The 17,617-nt window shown below is 41.6% G+C and overlaps 1 protein-coding gene across 1 annotated transcript in view; it reads right to left on the reverse strand.

The window, feature by feature from the left end:
• The window catches only part of PARP14 (poly(ADP-ribose) polymerase family member 14), a 65,145-nt gene that overhangs the window by 21,048 nt on the left and 26,480 nt on the right, over window positions 1-17,617 (reverse strand). Inside the window, exons 7-10 of the mRNA XM_075556328.1 lie at window positions 12,317-12,550; window positions 11,559-11,777; window positions 9,135-9,213; window positions 4,447-4,596 (exon numbers count right to left, since the gene is read on the reverse strand). Of these exons, the coding sequence (XP_075412443.1) occupies window positions 4,447-4,596; window positions 9,135-9,213; window positions 11,559-11,777; window positions 12,317-12,550 (682 nt within the window). The remainder of the gene's footprint in view (window positions 1-4,446; window positions 4,597-9,134; window positions 9,214-11,558; window positions 11,778-12,316; window positions 12,551-17,617) is intronic.

Consider the following 17,617-nt stretch of genomic DNA (forward strand, 5'->3'; position numbering starts at 1 on the left):
TACCTTTTTTTCAACAACATAAATGGTGAGTATACACATAAATCTCACCAGATGAAATCAAATTGACTACATCTGTGAGAAGCAGATATAAAAAAGCTCAATATCATCAGCCAAAATAAGGCCAGTGGCCAACTGTGAAACAGACTAGCCATTGCTCATACACAAGTTCAGGTTGAAGCTGAAGAAAATTAAAACAAGTCGATGAGAGTCAAAATTGAATAAGCGTGGTGAGTCGATCCCACCTGGATTCAGAGAACATCTCAAGAACTGATTCGATGCACTGACCACAAATGAGCATGCATCAGATGGGTTAGGGGTGATGACAAGACCATTACACAGAAGGGAAGCAAAAGGGCGCTCAAAGGACATGAAAGAAAGAAAAAGATCAAAGTTGATGCCAGAAGAGACTCTGAAGCTTGCTCTTGATCATAGGGTAGCTGAAGCAGATGGAAGAAATGAAGTGAAAAATTGAAGAGAACATCCCAAAGGGCAGCTCGAGAAGACAAAGTACAGCAGTGTAATGAGATACGTAAACGCCTGGAGTTAGGAAATGAAAAAGGAAGACTCTACTCAATGTGTCTCAGCTGAAAGAACTGAAGAAGAAATTAAAACCTTGACTTAGAATAGTGAGAGATTGAATATTATTCAAAATATTGAATAATGTAGGAAACATCAAAAGAAGGAAAGATATCTATGGTCACTACCAAAAAGAACTGGTTTATGTTCTACCATTTCAAGAGGTGGCATATGATCAAGAAGGGATGATACTGAAGGGAGAAGTCCGAGCTACACTAGAAACACTCGTAAAAACACGGGTCTGGGAATTATGGAATGCCAATTAAAAGGTTTCCAAAAAATCTATGCAGTGCTGGAAGCACGCAATAGTCTATCCCAATAAACTTGGGAGACAGATACCTGGCCAACCAACTGGAATGTGCCCATTCCACACATAATGCGCAAAACCAGGCCGTTTCATTCTGCTGGGCATCGGGTCACCTGACTGGCAGCGGACTCCAGGGGACCGAGCGACAGCTACACAGGCAATCAGTGTGCAGCTCTGCAGCTTTAAGCCCCAGATTTCATCTTCCAAACGGGGGGCTCGACCTCCTGAGGTGCTGTTTTAAAGAACAGCAAGGCCTGCAGCCCGGTGGGCAAGAACGCTGTGCTGATGTTGCTGCTGGCCAATCACGTATGGTCTGTCCTGGCCACCAGGCGGCTCTCCTGATCTTAGGCTGATGCAGACAAACCTGGGCAGGAGAGGAAGTAAGTACGAGAGCAAGCTGGCCCTATTCCTACAGAACAGCGGTTCTCAACCTTCCTAATGCCGCGCATGACTCTTTCATACAGTTCTTCATGTGGTGGTGACCCCCCAGCCGTAAAATTATTTTTGTTGCTACTTCATCGCTATAATTTTGCTACTGTTATGAATCGGGCGACCCCTGTGAAAGGGTCATTTGACCCCCAGAGTGGCCGTGACCCACAGGTTAAGAACTGCTGTTATAAAAGAAGATATGCCAAGTGTGTTCGATTTACAAAGAAGAACGCTATTCCTACTCACAACTTCTTAAACTATTCAAACTACAGAAATCCATATTATTTTCATAATCTATTCAGAGAGCAGTGCCACCTGCCCGAACTTTGAATACTGATAGTAACCAAAGAGCATAAGTCTGTGACTTTGAACCAACACTTCTCCTCGCTTGGCAGCGATCACATTATCTGACATTTTGCATTTAGGACAATAAAAAATTTACTGTAGGACTACTTTGCACATGAACAATGTATGTCCCGCAGTAACAAAGTCATGGTGTGAGGCAAGATGGTTAAGGTAATGTTTCAATTTGACGAGGCCATGGTTCTTAGTGATATGGCAACAATACAATGATGTAATTTGATCTTGATCGTCACGTTGAGATAGTTACTGCCAACCTGGCTGATAAACACATGTAGGATTAACTGAAGGGCAGAGAGATAAATGGCTCTGTGAGCCTTGCCTTCCTAGTTCTCAGGTCTCTTGCTTTCTGATGGTCAGACCAGGGTGCAGCTGCCTTAGCCAGTTCCCTGCTTCAGCTGACAAGGCTCAATAAATCCCTTAGGAGAAGCCACATGGACCTGCCCTGATGCTGGAGCAGCCCCTGTCAGTGGTGAGATGCTTACATACTCACTGATTTGGCTTTTCTCCTGCAGTCGGCATCATTGCATGTATTTTATGAGATTGAGGAGGACTTTGTGGATTGGTGTTGGACATACGGGCTATGTTGGACTATGGGCTTGGACAGCACTGGGTTATGATGCTTTCTTAATGTACACTTAACCTTTATAGAAAACTCTCTCTTATGCATATGAGTTTCTGTAAATTTGTTTCCCTAGTTTACCCAGACTAACGCACACATAATGATGTTATTTGGCAGCTACGTGATGATGTAACTCGGCAGGTATACAATGGTGTAATGTGGTAGTTATGTAACAATGTCATCCTCCTGTTTTGTGATTTGCCTCCATTTTCACATAACATTGATTTTTGCATAATACCCTAGCCTTTGGAACTTAGTCATGTGGGTTAAGTGAGAGGTTGGTATATAAGCTATTGCTATAAGAAATATTAGGGCAAGGAGTATTTTGATATATACCTTTACACTTTTTAGTCATGTGAAATCATTGGCTGCTAGGCAACCAATTTCTGTCAGTTTCTAAAAGAACCTGAAATTAATGAGATGTGAAGCTATAAATCTTCCAAATAGGATTGCTAAAATCTGTCTGTTCCCGGTTTAGATATTTTTTCATGGCTAGAGAAACATCCTATTAATTCTCAAAGTGTTTGAATTAATCTTTAAAATTAGGCGGGTAAAGCAGAACCTGATAGTGCCCTTGGGTGAGTGGAGCTACATTACTGCGTGGGATGTGCTACTCAGGAGCCGGTCAGTGAAGCCCAGAAGGTCCAAGTGGTCCCACCCCAATGTAGGCCTGCAGTGCTGCCCCATGACCTCCTCCAAAGCCTATGTCAAGATAGGAAGCTGAAAAATGATGATGGCAGCATATGTACAAGCATGTTTGGTACAATTGATGTATAAAATGTTGTAAGAGCTCCCAATAAAGTGATTTAGTTGGGGGGCAGAAGGGTATCCTCCTGGAAAAGAGAACACCAGAGGACCACACCCGGGCTTGGGGATTCCACTCCCCTGGATGCAAAGCCCTAGCAAACAGGGGTGCTGAGATCCAGGGATGGGCGGGTCCACACAGTGAGCAACAGTCATCCCTCACATCTGGAGAGAGGTTGATGGCAGAGCCAAGTCATCTGGCCAGCACCAGAAAAGAGAACCAGTCACCTGGACCACGCCAGGCCTCGCTTTCTAGTGTATGCCTTCACGTACACGGGTTGCGACCTTGTAAGGTTTGTTATTTGTTGTTTCTCCCCCGTGTACCAGTTTGGAACCCAAGCAAACATTAAAAACAAAAAAGAAACAACTTAGGAATTAAAAAAAAAAACCAAACCAATAATCATCTAAATTATTGATAATCCCTAAAATGTGTAAAATAACTCTATTTTCATCTAAGTAACATATTTCATAGTAATGTAACCAAAAGAAACATTTTTGCTGGTACTAACACGATCATTTATTTTAACAAATGCCAATGGCAACAGCTGACAGTTGTTCCCTACATCATCCCTCAGGCACTATCGTAAACACTGTTGATTGGCTTACCCTTTCACAGCAAACTGTGAAGCGGACCCTTACTTTAGAGAGGAGAAAGTTAACGTTTACAAAGGTTAAGCAGCGTGCCCAAGGGGGGTGGATGTGTGTCTCTTTGCCTGTCCAGCATCCTTTTCGGTTTCTTTTGATAAATGGGTCCTGACTTCAGTAGAAGGGGCCACATTCTTCCCCATTCAAAACCCAGACTCACTGCCATTGAGTTGATGCTGCATCGTATGGACCCCTGCTGGGGTCAGAACTGCCGACCGTGTGGGTCGCAGTGCATCTCGTAATCACGACACCACCAGGGATCACAAAGTTAATTTTCCTAGTCACAGTGATGGGTCATATGCCATACAAATATTTTTATAGATAAACACAAAGAGGTCACCTACCATACAAATATTTTTACCTTTGTAACTATAAAAATATATAGTCTGGTTGATCATCAGAAGCGATCAAATTTACCCAGGTACAAATGCCCTATTTAGCTCACCAGAAGGAGCAAACATATGGCTACCAACTCTTAATCTGTAGCTAAACAAACAATCCATATCAGAACTTCTCCAAGCGACACTGGTACACACCGTACAAAAATAAGGCTTAGTAAACTGTGAGCAACCATGTCAAAATAATTTGCAGATGATTGATTCGTATTACTAAGTCATCGACTATAGAGACTCTCTCCATGGGAGCTTGGGATCTATCTATCATGCTAACTCTCACACCAGTCCAAATCATACAAGAAAAGTACCTGCTTTGAGATTAAATCCCTTTGCGGTTGAATTTACAATCACATCTGCATCTTCTTTGGTGATATCACCAGAGGCCACCTGGAAGATGATGGGACCAATACTCATCTCGTGCACTCCTGACTTAGGGCTAGTCACGGCCCCATATAAGCCTGAGGAAGAAAAGAAAGGGAGTCAATAGCCACGTGATCGAGGATAAGGGTGACTGATGTCTCATGGGCCTTCAGTCCATCTGTCCACTTTTTCCTCTCTCAGCGATGCTTGTAACCGTGCCCTTGGCCCTGAGCTCTATTTTTATTATTATTATATTTTTCTTACATTTAAAGATTTTTTACATTTTTTATATTTAAAGTTTTTAGAGCCGTTTTATTGAGATATAGTTCACATACCATACAATTCAATGCCTAGTTTAAGAGAATTAAGCAATCATCACCACAATCAATTTTAGAACATTTTCTTCAATTTTGTACTCATTGTTATGAGCTCCCATTCACACACCCCTAAAGAACATCCCTCCCTGCTATAACTCTAAGAAATGACTAATTTAGTTACTGTCTCTATAGATTTGCTTGTCCTGGATTTCCTACAAAGAAAACAATACAAAAAACACAACAAAACCAATAACAAAATAAAACACAGGAAAATCTCCGTCCAAAGATAGCAGAAAATAATAAAAACTAGAAAAAATTTAAATGGTTCATAGGGAAAGCAAATGATAAGATGCTACAATTTAACCTAATTATTGCTGCAGTAAGCTACTCTCCAGTGTACTTTGTCCGAGGGCAAGGCTATTTACTACTCTTATCAATGGGCGGACATAAGTTAATGACGGTCTAATCCTCATGAGAACTCTGCAAATGGATTTTGGGCTTTCATTGTCATCCATAACCTTCTGAAAACTAGGTCTCAGAATTTAAGCTCTAATACAATTCCCTTCTCTGATCTTGGATTTTATTATTTACAATCCTTGTATCACTCAGGCGGGTGTGCTTTTTCATTTGGACTTGGCTAGCACCTCTCTTAGATGGCTGCTTGTTTTAAAAACATTCAGTACCCATGACATTATTCTGACAGCCAGGTACCCTCTGAATTCTTTACCACACCCTTTATAAGGGTAAAGTATCGAGTAGGCCACATCCTAAGCACTAATTGTTCTTATGTTAAGGATTATGGATAAGTGTAAAGAGCTCCATTTCTGACACAGTATTTGAAAATAAATATATAATGTGGACTTGTGTTGGCCAAGGAGAGGTAAGTCCACTAGAGCATATCTCTCCAGCATAATTAAAATAGTGGGTTAAAAAAATTTTTTTCCCACTACTCAAGGACTCTGAAAAGTCAACAATAGTAGGCAGATTGAAGAGAGGAGTAAAAACATCAAGAATCAACTTGTATAGGAGTGAATAACCTTGCTTTTGTTTTCTTCTTTTCCCCCCAACTTTCATGACAAAAATGCACAATAGGTGCGTGCAGCAAAATTCCTCAACGAATCCCTGCCTTTGTGGCCAGAGCACCCAAAAAAAGGAGTCCCTGTTACCTGAAGAGTGTAACAGGAAGTGTTCTATCTATCTATCTATCTATCTATCTATCTATCTATCAACTATCAATCTCTCCAGGGCCAACCCAAAGGGTAAGCCAATTTTAAAAGTCCACAAGAGCACTGCAGAGAGCTAGAACTCTGAGAGATATTCTGTATTTCAGGGTAGAAATCAGAAATAGGGAACCCTATAGTCTGAAGTGTGTGTGTGTACGTGCACGTGTGTGTGTGTGAAAGAGAGAGAGCCCAGTAACTCTTTCATTCTCTCTCTCCACTTTGTCCCAAGAAAACCCCATCTTTCTGGTCAGAGTACCTGGAAAATTGATATCCGAAAGACAGAAAAATATGAAGAGAATCTTAGCAAGAAGAATCTGGAGGAGTGGACTCTCTGATTCTACATACAAGGGGGTACCCCAAAAAACCTGGAATTTTTTTTCCAAAGCTATGTACTAAAAATGTTTTTATATTTTTTTTACAAAACACCCTTATCACCTTCAAAGTACTCTCCATTACACTTAATATATTTGTCAAATCTGCTATTTCATTCTTGGAAACATTTTTTAAACTCATCTGTTTGGATGGCAAACACTACCTCCCTTGTTTTTTTCTTCACCTCTTCTACATCATCAAATCGCTGTCCTTTCATGTCCGTCTTCATTCACAGAAACAAAAAGAAGACACACAGAGCCAAGGTCGGGTGAGTAAGGTTCATGGGATAAGAGAGGCATGCGGTTTTTGACACACTGAGATGGCTGTGTAAGCAGGTGCATTGTCGTAGTGGTGAAACCAGTCCCCCATCTGCCACAAATCAGCCCTTTTTTGTCACACACTCTTTCCCTATCTTTTCGGAACCTTTAAATAGAAAGCTTGAGTAACAGTCTGACTTGGTGGAACAAACTCCAAATGCACTATCCCTCTCACATAAAAAAGAAGGGAAAAAAGAGCATCATCTTGACCTTTGATTTCTCTTGATGAGCGTTTTGGGGCCGAGGTGACAATGGCGTTTTTACCACTGACTTGATTGAGGTTGGCTTTTGGGGTCGTAAGAATAGCACCATGTCTGTCACCAGTAATGACCTTGGAGGCGGAAATCTTGTCTCTGTGGAGCTGTTCTTTCAAAGCAGCTCTTTTTCCAAGTGAGTCAGAACCAGAGGAACAGATTTCGGAATGACCCTTCTCATCCTCAAATCTTCCATTAAAATTCACTGAACCGAGCTCCAAGACAGTCCAGATAACCTCTCCATGCTTTCAAAGGTTTGTTGTCGGTCTTTGAGCACAAGTGCATGAATTTTGTCTACATTTTCATCTGTTCAGTAAGTTGATGGACATCCAGAACAAGGTTTGTCATCAGTCAACATTTCATGTTTTTTGTAACCAGAAAACCATTCGTATACACTTGAGTTTTTCCCATAGCGCTGCCGTTGTAAGCTGTGTTCAATATCACAAACGTTTCTGTGGCGTTTTTCCTGAACAAGAAACAAAATTGCACAGCCACACGCTGTTCTTTTAAATCAGTCATCACAAATACATGAGGTTGGCGCAAAACTGCTTTTATGAAAAAAATTCACTGTGACCTTCCCTGTAAGAACTTTCCAGGGGATGCCAGAGTGCACTAACTCAGAGTGAGTTGCTGGATGCTTGCCTAGCAGGAAAAATGCATACTACAATAGCTCTGCCCAGTGGAGCTTTTTCCTAGTTTGTTTGTTTTATGAGGGGTACCCCTTCGTATGCACCGGAACCAATAGCAGGCTCACCCCTGACCATGCATGAGGCAGAACCAAAGCAACATAGCAAGAGCTCTCAGAACTGAGCTGACATTTGAACCACTGCCAGCAGAAGAGGAGACATTGTAGAATGAAATAATACATAATATCTGAAATAATGGAATAAAACTTAATATCTGAAATGAAATATCTACTGGTTTCACTCAATAGTACAGTGGAGAATACATAGAAATGGATCAGTTGGGGGGTGAACAACAGAAATGCTGGTGAAGGGAGATAGAGGATGGTGTAAGATATGAAAATAATAATAATTTATCATTTAACAAGGGTTTACGAGAGTGGGAAGGAAAAAAGAGATGCTGATACCAAGGGCTCAAGTAGAAAGAAAATGCTTTGAAAGTGATGATGGCAACAAATGTACAAATGTGCTTGGCGCAATGGAGGGATGTATGGATTGTGATAAGAGTTGTAAGAGCTTCCAATAAAATGACTTTTTTTTTAAAAAGAAAGGAAGAAAATGATGATGGCAACATAGGCACAAACATAATTCATACAATTTTGTGTGGATTGTTAGAAGAGCTGTAAGAGCCCCCAGTAAAATGATTTAAAAAAGAAAAGCAAGAACGAAATAAGAAGGAGAACATTGTCATGGAATTGAAATAAAAGATGATAAGCCAAAAGAGAGAATGACATGGATCAGTGAGCTACTTGAAATATGATCGACAGAAATTATCCAATCTAAAACACAGAGGGGAAAAAGTTTGAGGGGGAAAGATCCGCCGGGACTTGTGGGAGACCATTAAAAGGTCCACCATTCATAGGCATAAAGTCCCAGAAAGAGAGGAAAAAGACACCAGTGCAGAAAAAATTACTGAATGCAGAAATAATGACTTAAAAAAATTCCCCAAATTGATGCAAGATATACACTTTCAGATCCGAGAAATCTGAGAGAGGCTCAAGATAGCAAAAGTCATCTCTATTCTATCCCAGAAAGGACGGCCGAGAGGATGCATTTGGTTGGTACTGTTCTTCTAAGTTTGTCTAGTTCTGAAAACATATATCACATCATCCTTATCAAATCATCCCTATCTGAAAATGTTGCGTTGATTATATAACTTGGTCTGCCTTCTGTTTCTCTCCTGATCACATGAGCCTGGCCAGGGGCCTGCATGCTCAGGTGGATGGAATATACCATATATACTTGTGTAGAAGCTACTTTTCAGCACATTTTTTATGGAGTTTTTGTGGTACAATTAGGTGCCTCGGCTGACAGTCGGGTCGGCTTATACTAGAGTATACACACTAACACCTATCTCATGTATCACCAGGTGACTTTTAAAACCATCAATGCCTGTCACTACCCTTCATCTATTACTGACAGTTACTTAGCAACTAGAAAGCATTTCTCAATTGCAAAGCGTTACTGAACCTTGCTTATCTTCATTCTTGGGGATTTTGTCGCTGACGAGTTTCCCATGACGCCTTTTGGTAAATTCATCTGAAAATGCCTGGAAAGACAAACACAGTTTTGACCACTACAATCCTCAGGAAATGCAAGACTTTAATCATCGATCTTTAGATCCAACATGGCACACAACTTTAAAAAAACCCATTGCTATTGAGTCGGCTCCAACCCAACCCTACAGCGACCCTATAGGACAGAATAGAACTGCCCCATTGGATTTCCAAGGCTGAAAAATGTATGGGAGCAGATTGCCCTATCTTTCTCCCATAGTGCAGCTAGTGAACTTGAACCTCTGACCTTCTGGTTAGCAGTGAGCACTTCAATTACTGTGCCACCAGAGATCCTTGCATACGTATTTAAAAGAGAACACTTTTTAAAAAAAATCATTTTATTGAGAGTTCAAACCCACCAGCTGCACCAAGGGAAGAAGACTAGGATGTCTACTCTGGTAACGATTTTCAGCCTCAGAAACGCGATACAACACTGCAACTCTGCGCTATCGGGTTGCTATGCATCACATCGGGATTGCCTTGATTGCAGTGAGTTTCATGTTGGGGGGTGAGCTTTTCTTGTGTGCCGGGCACTGAGATAGGTAGCAGATGTATAACAGAGACGGATGACCTTTCCTTGCCATTCTCAGCATTTAGTGTCTCCCATTTGGTTAGTTTATTGGGTATAAATCTTGATTTCCAAATAGTTTCGATTTACAGGAAAAAGTGGAACTACTCAGCCTGTTCCTTCATCCATATCATGTCACACGATGCAAGTCCCAGGGAGCTTGCTACAAAGAATTTTCTGATTCAAAGCTACTGTACAGGTTAACTAAGTGGATCATATACTGCATATACTCGAATATAAGCCTATCTGAATATAGCCGAGGCACTTAAGTTTACCACAAAAACGGCATCAATAATGTGCTGAAAAACTTGGCTTATAAGCAAGTATATAGGGTAGTTTGCTCCTGCAGCTTGATTTTCTGATTTGAATTTAGAGTAGATCTGCCTGCTTCCAAAGAAAAATTAAAAGTATGACGTAACATTTCAGATGGTCTAGGGAAATCTCTTGCAATCTTGAATGATGTGAACATCTTGCGATGTCATGACACTGCCCACACACTTCATGTGGTCCATTCCAAAGGATTGCGAGGACTTGGAGGGCGGTGGTCATGGCTCAGAGAGCTAGCTCATGGTGACATGGCAAAGCCCAGTCTAGAGTACCACCCACAGCTGGTGCTCAATAAATGTGCGCGGGCAAATGAATTTGCTATGACTGAAGAGGGTCCCAGCTCTACCACTCCGGTCTGGATACGGGGACTTCATTCTAACCATATCCTTCAGTGGAATCATTTTCCCATTGATAGGACCCTAACTGTACTTTTATTATGTATTAAGAGTTCTTTGTCCATACAAAAGGGCATTCTCTCTATCTAAAAAGGCTGAAAAGGCTGAAGGGTTATATCCACTCTGTTGAAATATGTAGGCTGTGTTTAAATTCTGACTCAAACCAATTAGCGGTACAAACAAAATAAAGCAAAATTAAATAAGTTGAAAATGTGAACATTGACTTGATCATTGAGGAAATAAATATTTTATCAATTTCTTTCAGGTTTGGTATAGTATCGTAATTAGGACTCTTTTTAAAGGAATTTTTATTGCTTAAAATAAACAGTGGGAAGGTGGAGGGAAGGTGAGGGAGAAAGGGGGAACAGATTACAAGGAACTACATATAACCTCCTCCCTGGGGGACAGACGGCGGAGAAGTGGGGAAGGGAGATGTCAGATGGTGTAAGATATGACAAAACAATAATAATTTATAAATTACCAAGGGTTCATGGGAGAGGGGGTACCGTGGAGGGAGGAGGAAAAATGAGGAGCTGATACCAAGGGCTCAAGTAGAAAGCAAATGTTTTGAGAATGATGAGAGAAACAAATGTACAAAAGTGCTTGACGCAATGGATGTATGTGTGGATTGTGATAAGAGTTATACAAGCCCCCAATAAAATGATTTAATTTTTTTTTAAAAAACCACTGAATTATTTATGGGTGAGAGCTATGTATGGGACTTCTTCAATGTGGAAGAAGAGGAAATGAATAGAAATAAAGATGAGAAAATACTGTCCACAATATAATAATTGTTAAAACTGAATGATGGACACAGAGTGCTAATTACACATCTTTGTTGATATTTTGTATGTTTTAAGTTTCCATTAATAATACATTTTTATATCCATAGTTCATCTGAAATTTGCGATGCGATTGTAATGGTTTACCTACTCCCTTGTATTTCCACAGGAACGATCCTTGAAAGGCGCACTTTATGAGAGCAAGAAGACATTTGAGAACACTGGGGCTGAGTTGCCAAAATAACCAGCAACAAGTGAGACTTTACCTGAATATTTTCATGATCACTTGGATGTAACAGAAAGTGAACTTCTTCCACAGCTTTCAGCCGCGTGCTGCTAAATTTTAACACTTCTGAAACAATTAATTCGGCAAAAACGGTTTTAGGAAATCCCAAATTTCCTGTTCCGATAGCTGGGAATGTAATTGATTTTACTGACAAGTACTCAGCGTTCTCCAAGCACTGTGTGATTAAGTCTTCCATAATCTGAAAAGCACAAAGCACATGTGTATAAGCCGTGGCCGAGAAAGAGGAGTTAGAGCAAAATGAACAAGAATTGAGCAACTTTGACTATGACATCTGTCGATTCCTTTTTGGTTTTAACAGAGGCTGTGGGCAGTCAGAAAGGGAATTTTAAGAAATGCAGGAGCCAAGGGGAAAGGGAAAAGGACAATAGAGACTCTCCACCAAGATTCAAACGCACTCAAGAACGATGGGGGCAAACAAAGCACCTGCTGTCCGGACTCCCAAATCTGCCCTCCCCCCACCCTCTCCTTCTCTTCACTAAGGGATCATCTTCAAGAACCCTCACCTGAGGAGCCCCGACCATGTTTGAGAACTCACATCAAGCTCTATTACACTCCAGTCTGCAGAGAAGTCAGCTATCGCTGAAGTAAATTACCATACGCTGCCAGGAATGTGGCCTGATTACACAAGAGTAACGTGTATGCTCCAATCGACAGTATACTGAAGGAAGAGTCCAAAGGAGTGCCCAATTATCTGAAGAATCGAAAACCAGTGTCTACCTTCCGAGATGATGCGTTGTTGGCCCACGCTGGTGGCACCACATGCAGCACATGCTGGCAGTGTAGATTGTAACCACTGGTCGTCAGTATTGTGCCATCACCGACGAGAACCCCTTGTCCGACTTGGTTCAATTCCACCTGGAGCTGTGGCCCAGCTTTTTCTAAGAGAGCCCGAGAGAGGGGCCCTCGATCAAGCCCCAGGTCCGTGGGAATGGAGTTGACAACAACATCAGTCTAAAGACAAAAGCAAACATTTGTTTCAAATTCTAGCAACAGCATTCGCCCAAAATTACTGTATTTGAACCACTGACCTTGCACAATGGGGGAACACTATAATGCTTAGGATTTCATAGATCAAAATGTATAATGAGCTAATAGTCACAGACCTTTAAAACCCTGCCTGAGTGGGGCACTGATATCAGGGCTCAAGTGAGAAGAGAATGCTCTGAAAATGATGGTGGCGGCATACGTGCAAATGTGCTTGACACACTGGATGAATGTGTGGATTATAATAAGAGATGTAAGAGCCCCCAATAAAAATACTTAATGAAAAAATCTGCGAGGCTGAACTATATAAGAATGTGACTTCAAAAAAATAAATTAAAAAAAAATAATGTAACTTTAATATCGGAGTAAGTCTCATTAACAAATTGCTGTATGCCGGGATTTGGAGTTTCAAAGGATAAGCTCTACTCTTAGTTTTTCTCTCTAGGACGATCGATCCTCACCTCCTGCTGTGGCATATCCTGACTTGCTGATGGGAAAGACTACCTGGAATATTTATGGAATGAACAGGTAGCATCACCAAAAGTGGAGACGCGATGCAGGTTGTCAAAATTTAATCTTACCTGGATTCCCCAATCAATTCCCATGGAAACAACAGCCAAGAGCTCAAATGGCATATTGCATTAGGCAGATTTGCTTCAAAAGATCCTTTAAGTGTTGAAGAGTGACGTTATTGTTTTTAAGACTAAGATGTGTTTGATCCAAACGTTGTGTTGGTAATTAATGCACGTGAAAATTGGGAATTGACTGAAGAAGAGAAATTGTAAGTGTACACCTTGGAATGATAGTATTTGCAAAGGAAACTAAAAATAGCATCAGCATTGGAAGAAGCGAGCACAGTGAGATTTCTTCTCATGCGCTTTGGATATTTTATCAGAAGGGAACAGTCCCTGGAGAAAGGCAACATGCTCTCTAGGGAAAGCAGAGGATCAACAAAAAGAGGACGCCCCTCACAGCGCGGATGGACACAGTCACTCCAACAGAGGAATGAATGACTATCAAAATGACAGAGGTCTAGCAGTATCTTGTTCTTTTTTATGATGAGTCGCAGATTCCTATTAATCTTCTTAGTTCATATCGGGTTATTAAATATTTGTAATACACATTTTGATGCAAGTATTTGTATTAGAATTTTTTATATTTTCCAAAATATCTATTAAAATACATCATTAAAAAAACACTGCATGACAAACTAAGACCTTTTTTTTTGTTGCATTTTTCTTACTTTTATTGGGGGCTATTACATCTCTTATCACAATCCATGCATTCATCCAGTGTGCCAAGCACATTTGCACACGTGCTGCCATCATCATTTTCAAAGCATTCTCTTCCCACTTGAGCCCTTGATATCAGCTCCCCATTTCTTCCCCTTTCCTCCCCTGCCTGACCTCCCTCACGAACCCTTGATAAGTTATAGATTATTTTCATATCTTAAATCATCCTCCGTTGCCCTTCACCCACTTTTTCATTATTCATCCCCCTGGGAGGGGGTCATATGGCAATCATTGTGATAGATTTCCCCTTTCTCCCCCCCCCCACCCTCTCCTAATCCTCCTGGTATCTCTACTCTCATTGTTTGCCCTGGGGGATTTATCTATCCTGGATTCCCTGTGTTGCAGGCTCTTGTCTGTAGCAGTGTGCATGCTCTGGTCTAATCCAATTAGTAAGGTAGAATTGAGGTCATGATAGTGGGGGGAAGGAAGCACCAAAGAACTAGAGGAAAGTTGTGTGTTTCATCGGTGCTATTCTGCACCCTGACTGGCTTGTCTCTTCTCTGTGACTGGGTGTCTAATTGTCTACAGATGGGCATTAGGTCTCCACTCCATGCTGCGCTCCTCACCATCCCCCTCATTCACATCGGGTATGATTTTGTTCTGGGTCTTAGATGAATGATACCTGACCCCATTGACACCTCATGATCACCCAGGCTGGTGTGTTTCTTCCATGTGGGTTTTGTTGCTTCTGAGCTAGATGGCTGCTTGTTTATCTTTAAGCCTTTAAGACCCCAGACTCCATATCTTTTTATAGCCAGGCACCATCACCTTTCTTCACCACATTTGCTTATACACCTATTTTGTCTTCAGCAATCGTGTTGGGAAGGTGAGCATCACAGAAAAGAGACAAACTAAGACTTGTCAAAACAAAACAATATATAAAATGTTATGGGTCTGCTAAAGGAATCCAGAGAATAAGTGGGGTGTGTGTGTGTGTGTGTGTGTGTGTGTGTGTGTTTAGAAAATGTAGCCTTCCATCATGAAAAAATATATATGTGTGTGTATATGCTCACCTTCGGTGATGCTCACCTTCCCTGACACGATTGCTGAAGACAAAAATGGGTACATAAGCAAATGTGGTGAAGAAAGCTGATGGTGCCTGGTTTTCAAAAGACAGAGCATCTGGGTCTTAAAGACTTGAAGATAAACAAGCAGCCATCTAGCTCAGAAGCAACAGAGCCCACATGGAAGAAGCATGCCAGCATGGATAATCATAAGGTGTTGATGGGATAAGGTATCAAAGACCCAGAACAAAAAAATCATATCAATGTGAAGTGGAGACCCAAAGTCCATCTGTAGACAATTGGACATCTCCTTACAGAAGGGTCACAAGCCAGTCAGGGTGCAGCATAGCCCTGATGAAACATACAACTTTCTTCTAGTTCTTGAATGCTTCCTTTCCCCCACTATCATGACCCCAATACTACCTTACAAATCCAACTAGACCAGAGCATGTACACGGGTACAGACAAGAGCTAGAAACACAGAGAATCCAGGACTGATACACCCCCCGAGAGCAATATTGAGAGTAACCATACCAGAAGGGGAAGGGGAAGGTGGGGGAAGAAAAGGGGAACCGATCACAATGATTGCCATATGACCCCCTCCCAGGGGGATGGACAACAGAAAAGTGGGTGAAGGGAGACAGCAGTCGGTGTAAGATATTGAAAAAAAAATTATCAAGGATTCACAAGGGAGGGAGGGGGACAATGAACTGACACTAAACGTTTAAGCAGATAAAATGTTTTTAAAATGATGATGGCAACATATGAACAAATGTGCTTGACACAATGGGTGGATGTATGGATTCTGATAAGAGCTGTTAGAGACCTTAAAAAGTGATTTTTTAAAAAGATGTGGATGATCCCACCCCACCGAGGCAAAGCACTGGGGGAGTGCAGCGGAACAGCAAGGGAATGGAGCGGCAAGGTCCCCAGGGAATGCTGAAGGTGGACTTTGGGGCCAGGGCGTGGTGCCCCAACAGACTGGACTGGAAAATGCTCCTAAAGCCCAACAAACAATCCTTGAATTAACTACAAGCTTTTCTTTCTTGTTGTGTTGTGTTTTGTTCTTTGTCAGTGGTTTGTTGTTGCTGTTTTGTTGTATACTGTTGCTTGGTTTTGCTCTGTCTTGTTTTTGTGCATGTTATTATCTCCGCAGGTCTGTCTAAATAAGATAGGCTGGATGAACAAGCTGGAGGAAAAACAACGGGACCGACAGTTCCGGCAGGAAATGGGATAGGAGGAGGTGGGGGATAAGGAAGTGGTGTTAACAAACCCAGGGACAAGGCAACAATAAGTGATCCAAATTGGTGGTGAGATGGGTGTGGCAGGCCTCATAGGGCATGATCAAGGGTAATGTAACGAAGAGGTATTGCTGAAACCCAGGTGGGGACGGAGCATGAGAGTGGGACAGGAGGAAAGTCAAGGGAAATAGAGGAAAGAGCTGAGAGGCAAAGGGCATTTATAGAGGTCTAGACAAAGACATGTACATATGCAAATATATATCTATGAGGATGGGGAAATAGATCTATGTGCCTATGTTTATGGGGTTGGCATTAAGGTGGTGGAAGGACCTTGGGCCTCTACTCAAGGACTCCCTCAGTGCAAGAATACTTTCTTCTATTAAATTGGCATTCTATGATGCTCACCCTCCCGACACAACCGCTGAAGACAAAGCGGGTGAATAAACAAATGTGGTGAAGAAAGTTAATGGTGCCCGGCTATCAAAAGAGACAGCGTCTGGGGTCTTAAAGACTTGGAAGATAAACAAGCGGCCATCGAGCTCAGAAGCAACAAAGACCACATGGAAGAAGCACACCAGCCTGTGCGATCACGAGGTGTCAAAGAGATCAGGTATAAGGCATCATCAGACCAAAAAAATCTTACCATAGTGAATGAAGGGGGAAGTGCAGAGTGGAAACCCAAAGCCCATTTGTCAGCCACTGGAGATCCCCTTGCAGAGGGGTCTAGGGGAGGAGATGAGTCAGTCAGGGTGCAATGTAGCACCGATGAAAAATACAGCTTTCCTCCAGTTCCTAAATGCTTCCTCCCCACCAACTATCATGATCTGAATTCTACCTTGCAAGTCTGGATAGAGCAGAGGTTGTACATTGGTACAGATAGGAGCTGGAGGCACAGGGAATCCAGGGCGGACGATATCTTCAGGACCAGGGGTGTGAGTGGCGATACTGGGAGGGTAGAGGGAAAGGGGGTTGGAAAGAGGGAATCGATTACAAGGATCTACATGTGACTTCTCCCCCTGGGGGATGGACAACAGAAAAGGGGGAGAAAAGAGATGTTGGACAGGACAAGATATGACAAAATAATAATTTATAAACTATCAAGGGCTCATGAGGGAGAGGGGAGAGGGGAGGGGGAAAAAAGAGGACCTGATGCAAAGGGCTTAAGTGGAGAGCAAATGCTTTGAAAACGATTAGGGCAAAGAATGTACAGATGTGCTTTTTACAATTGATGTATGTATGGATTGTGATAAGAGTTGTATGAGCTCCTAATAAAACGTTTAAAAAAAAGATGTGGAACATAAGTTAACATATGATCCAGTTGGTACTCTTCAATATAACTAATATAATTGAGAATTAAGTCTATGCAAATATTTCTGTGCAAATGTTCATAGCCATATTATTTACAATAATGAAAATCAGAAATACTTCAAATATCCATGAGCGGATAAATTGAAAACCAAAATGTCATGAATCTATATCATGGAATATGGATCATTC

This window comes from Tenrec ecaudatus, chromosome 8 (genome assembly GCF_050624435.1).
Source record: "Tenrec ecaudatus isolate mTenEca1 chromosome 8, mTenEca1.hap1, whole genome shotgun sequence".
Classification (NCBI taxonomy): domain Eukaryota; kingdom Metazoa; phylum Chordata; class Mammalia; order Afrosoricida; family Tenrecidae; genus Tenrec; species Tenrec ecaudatus.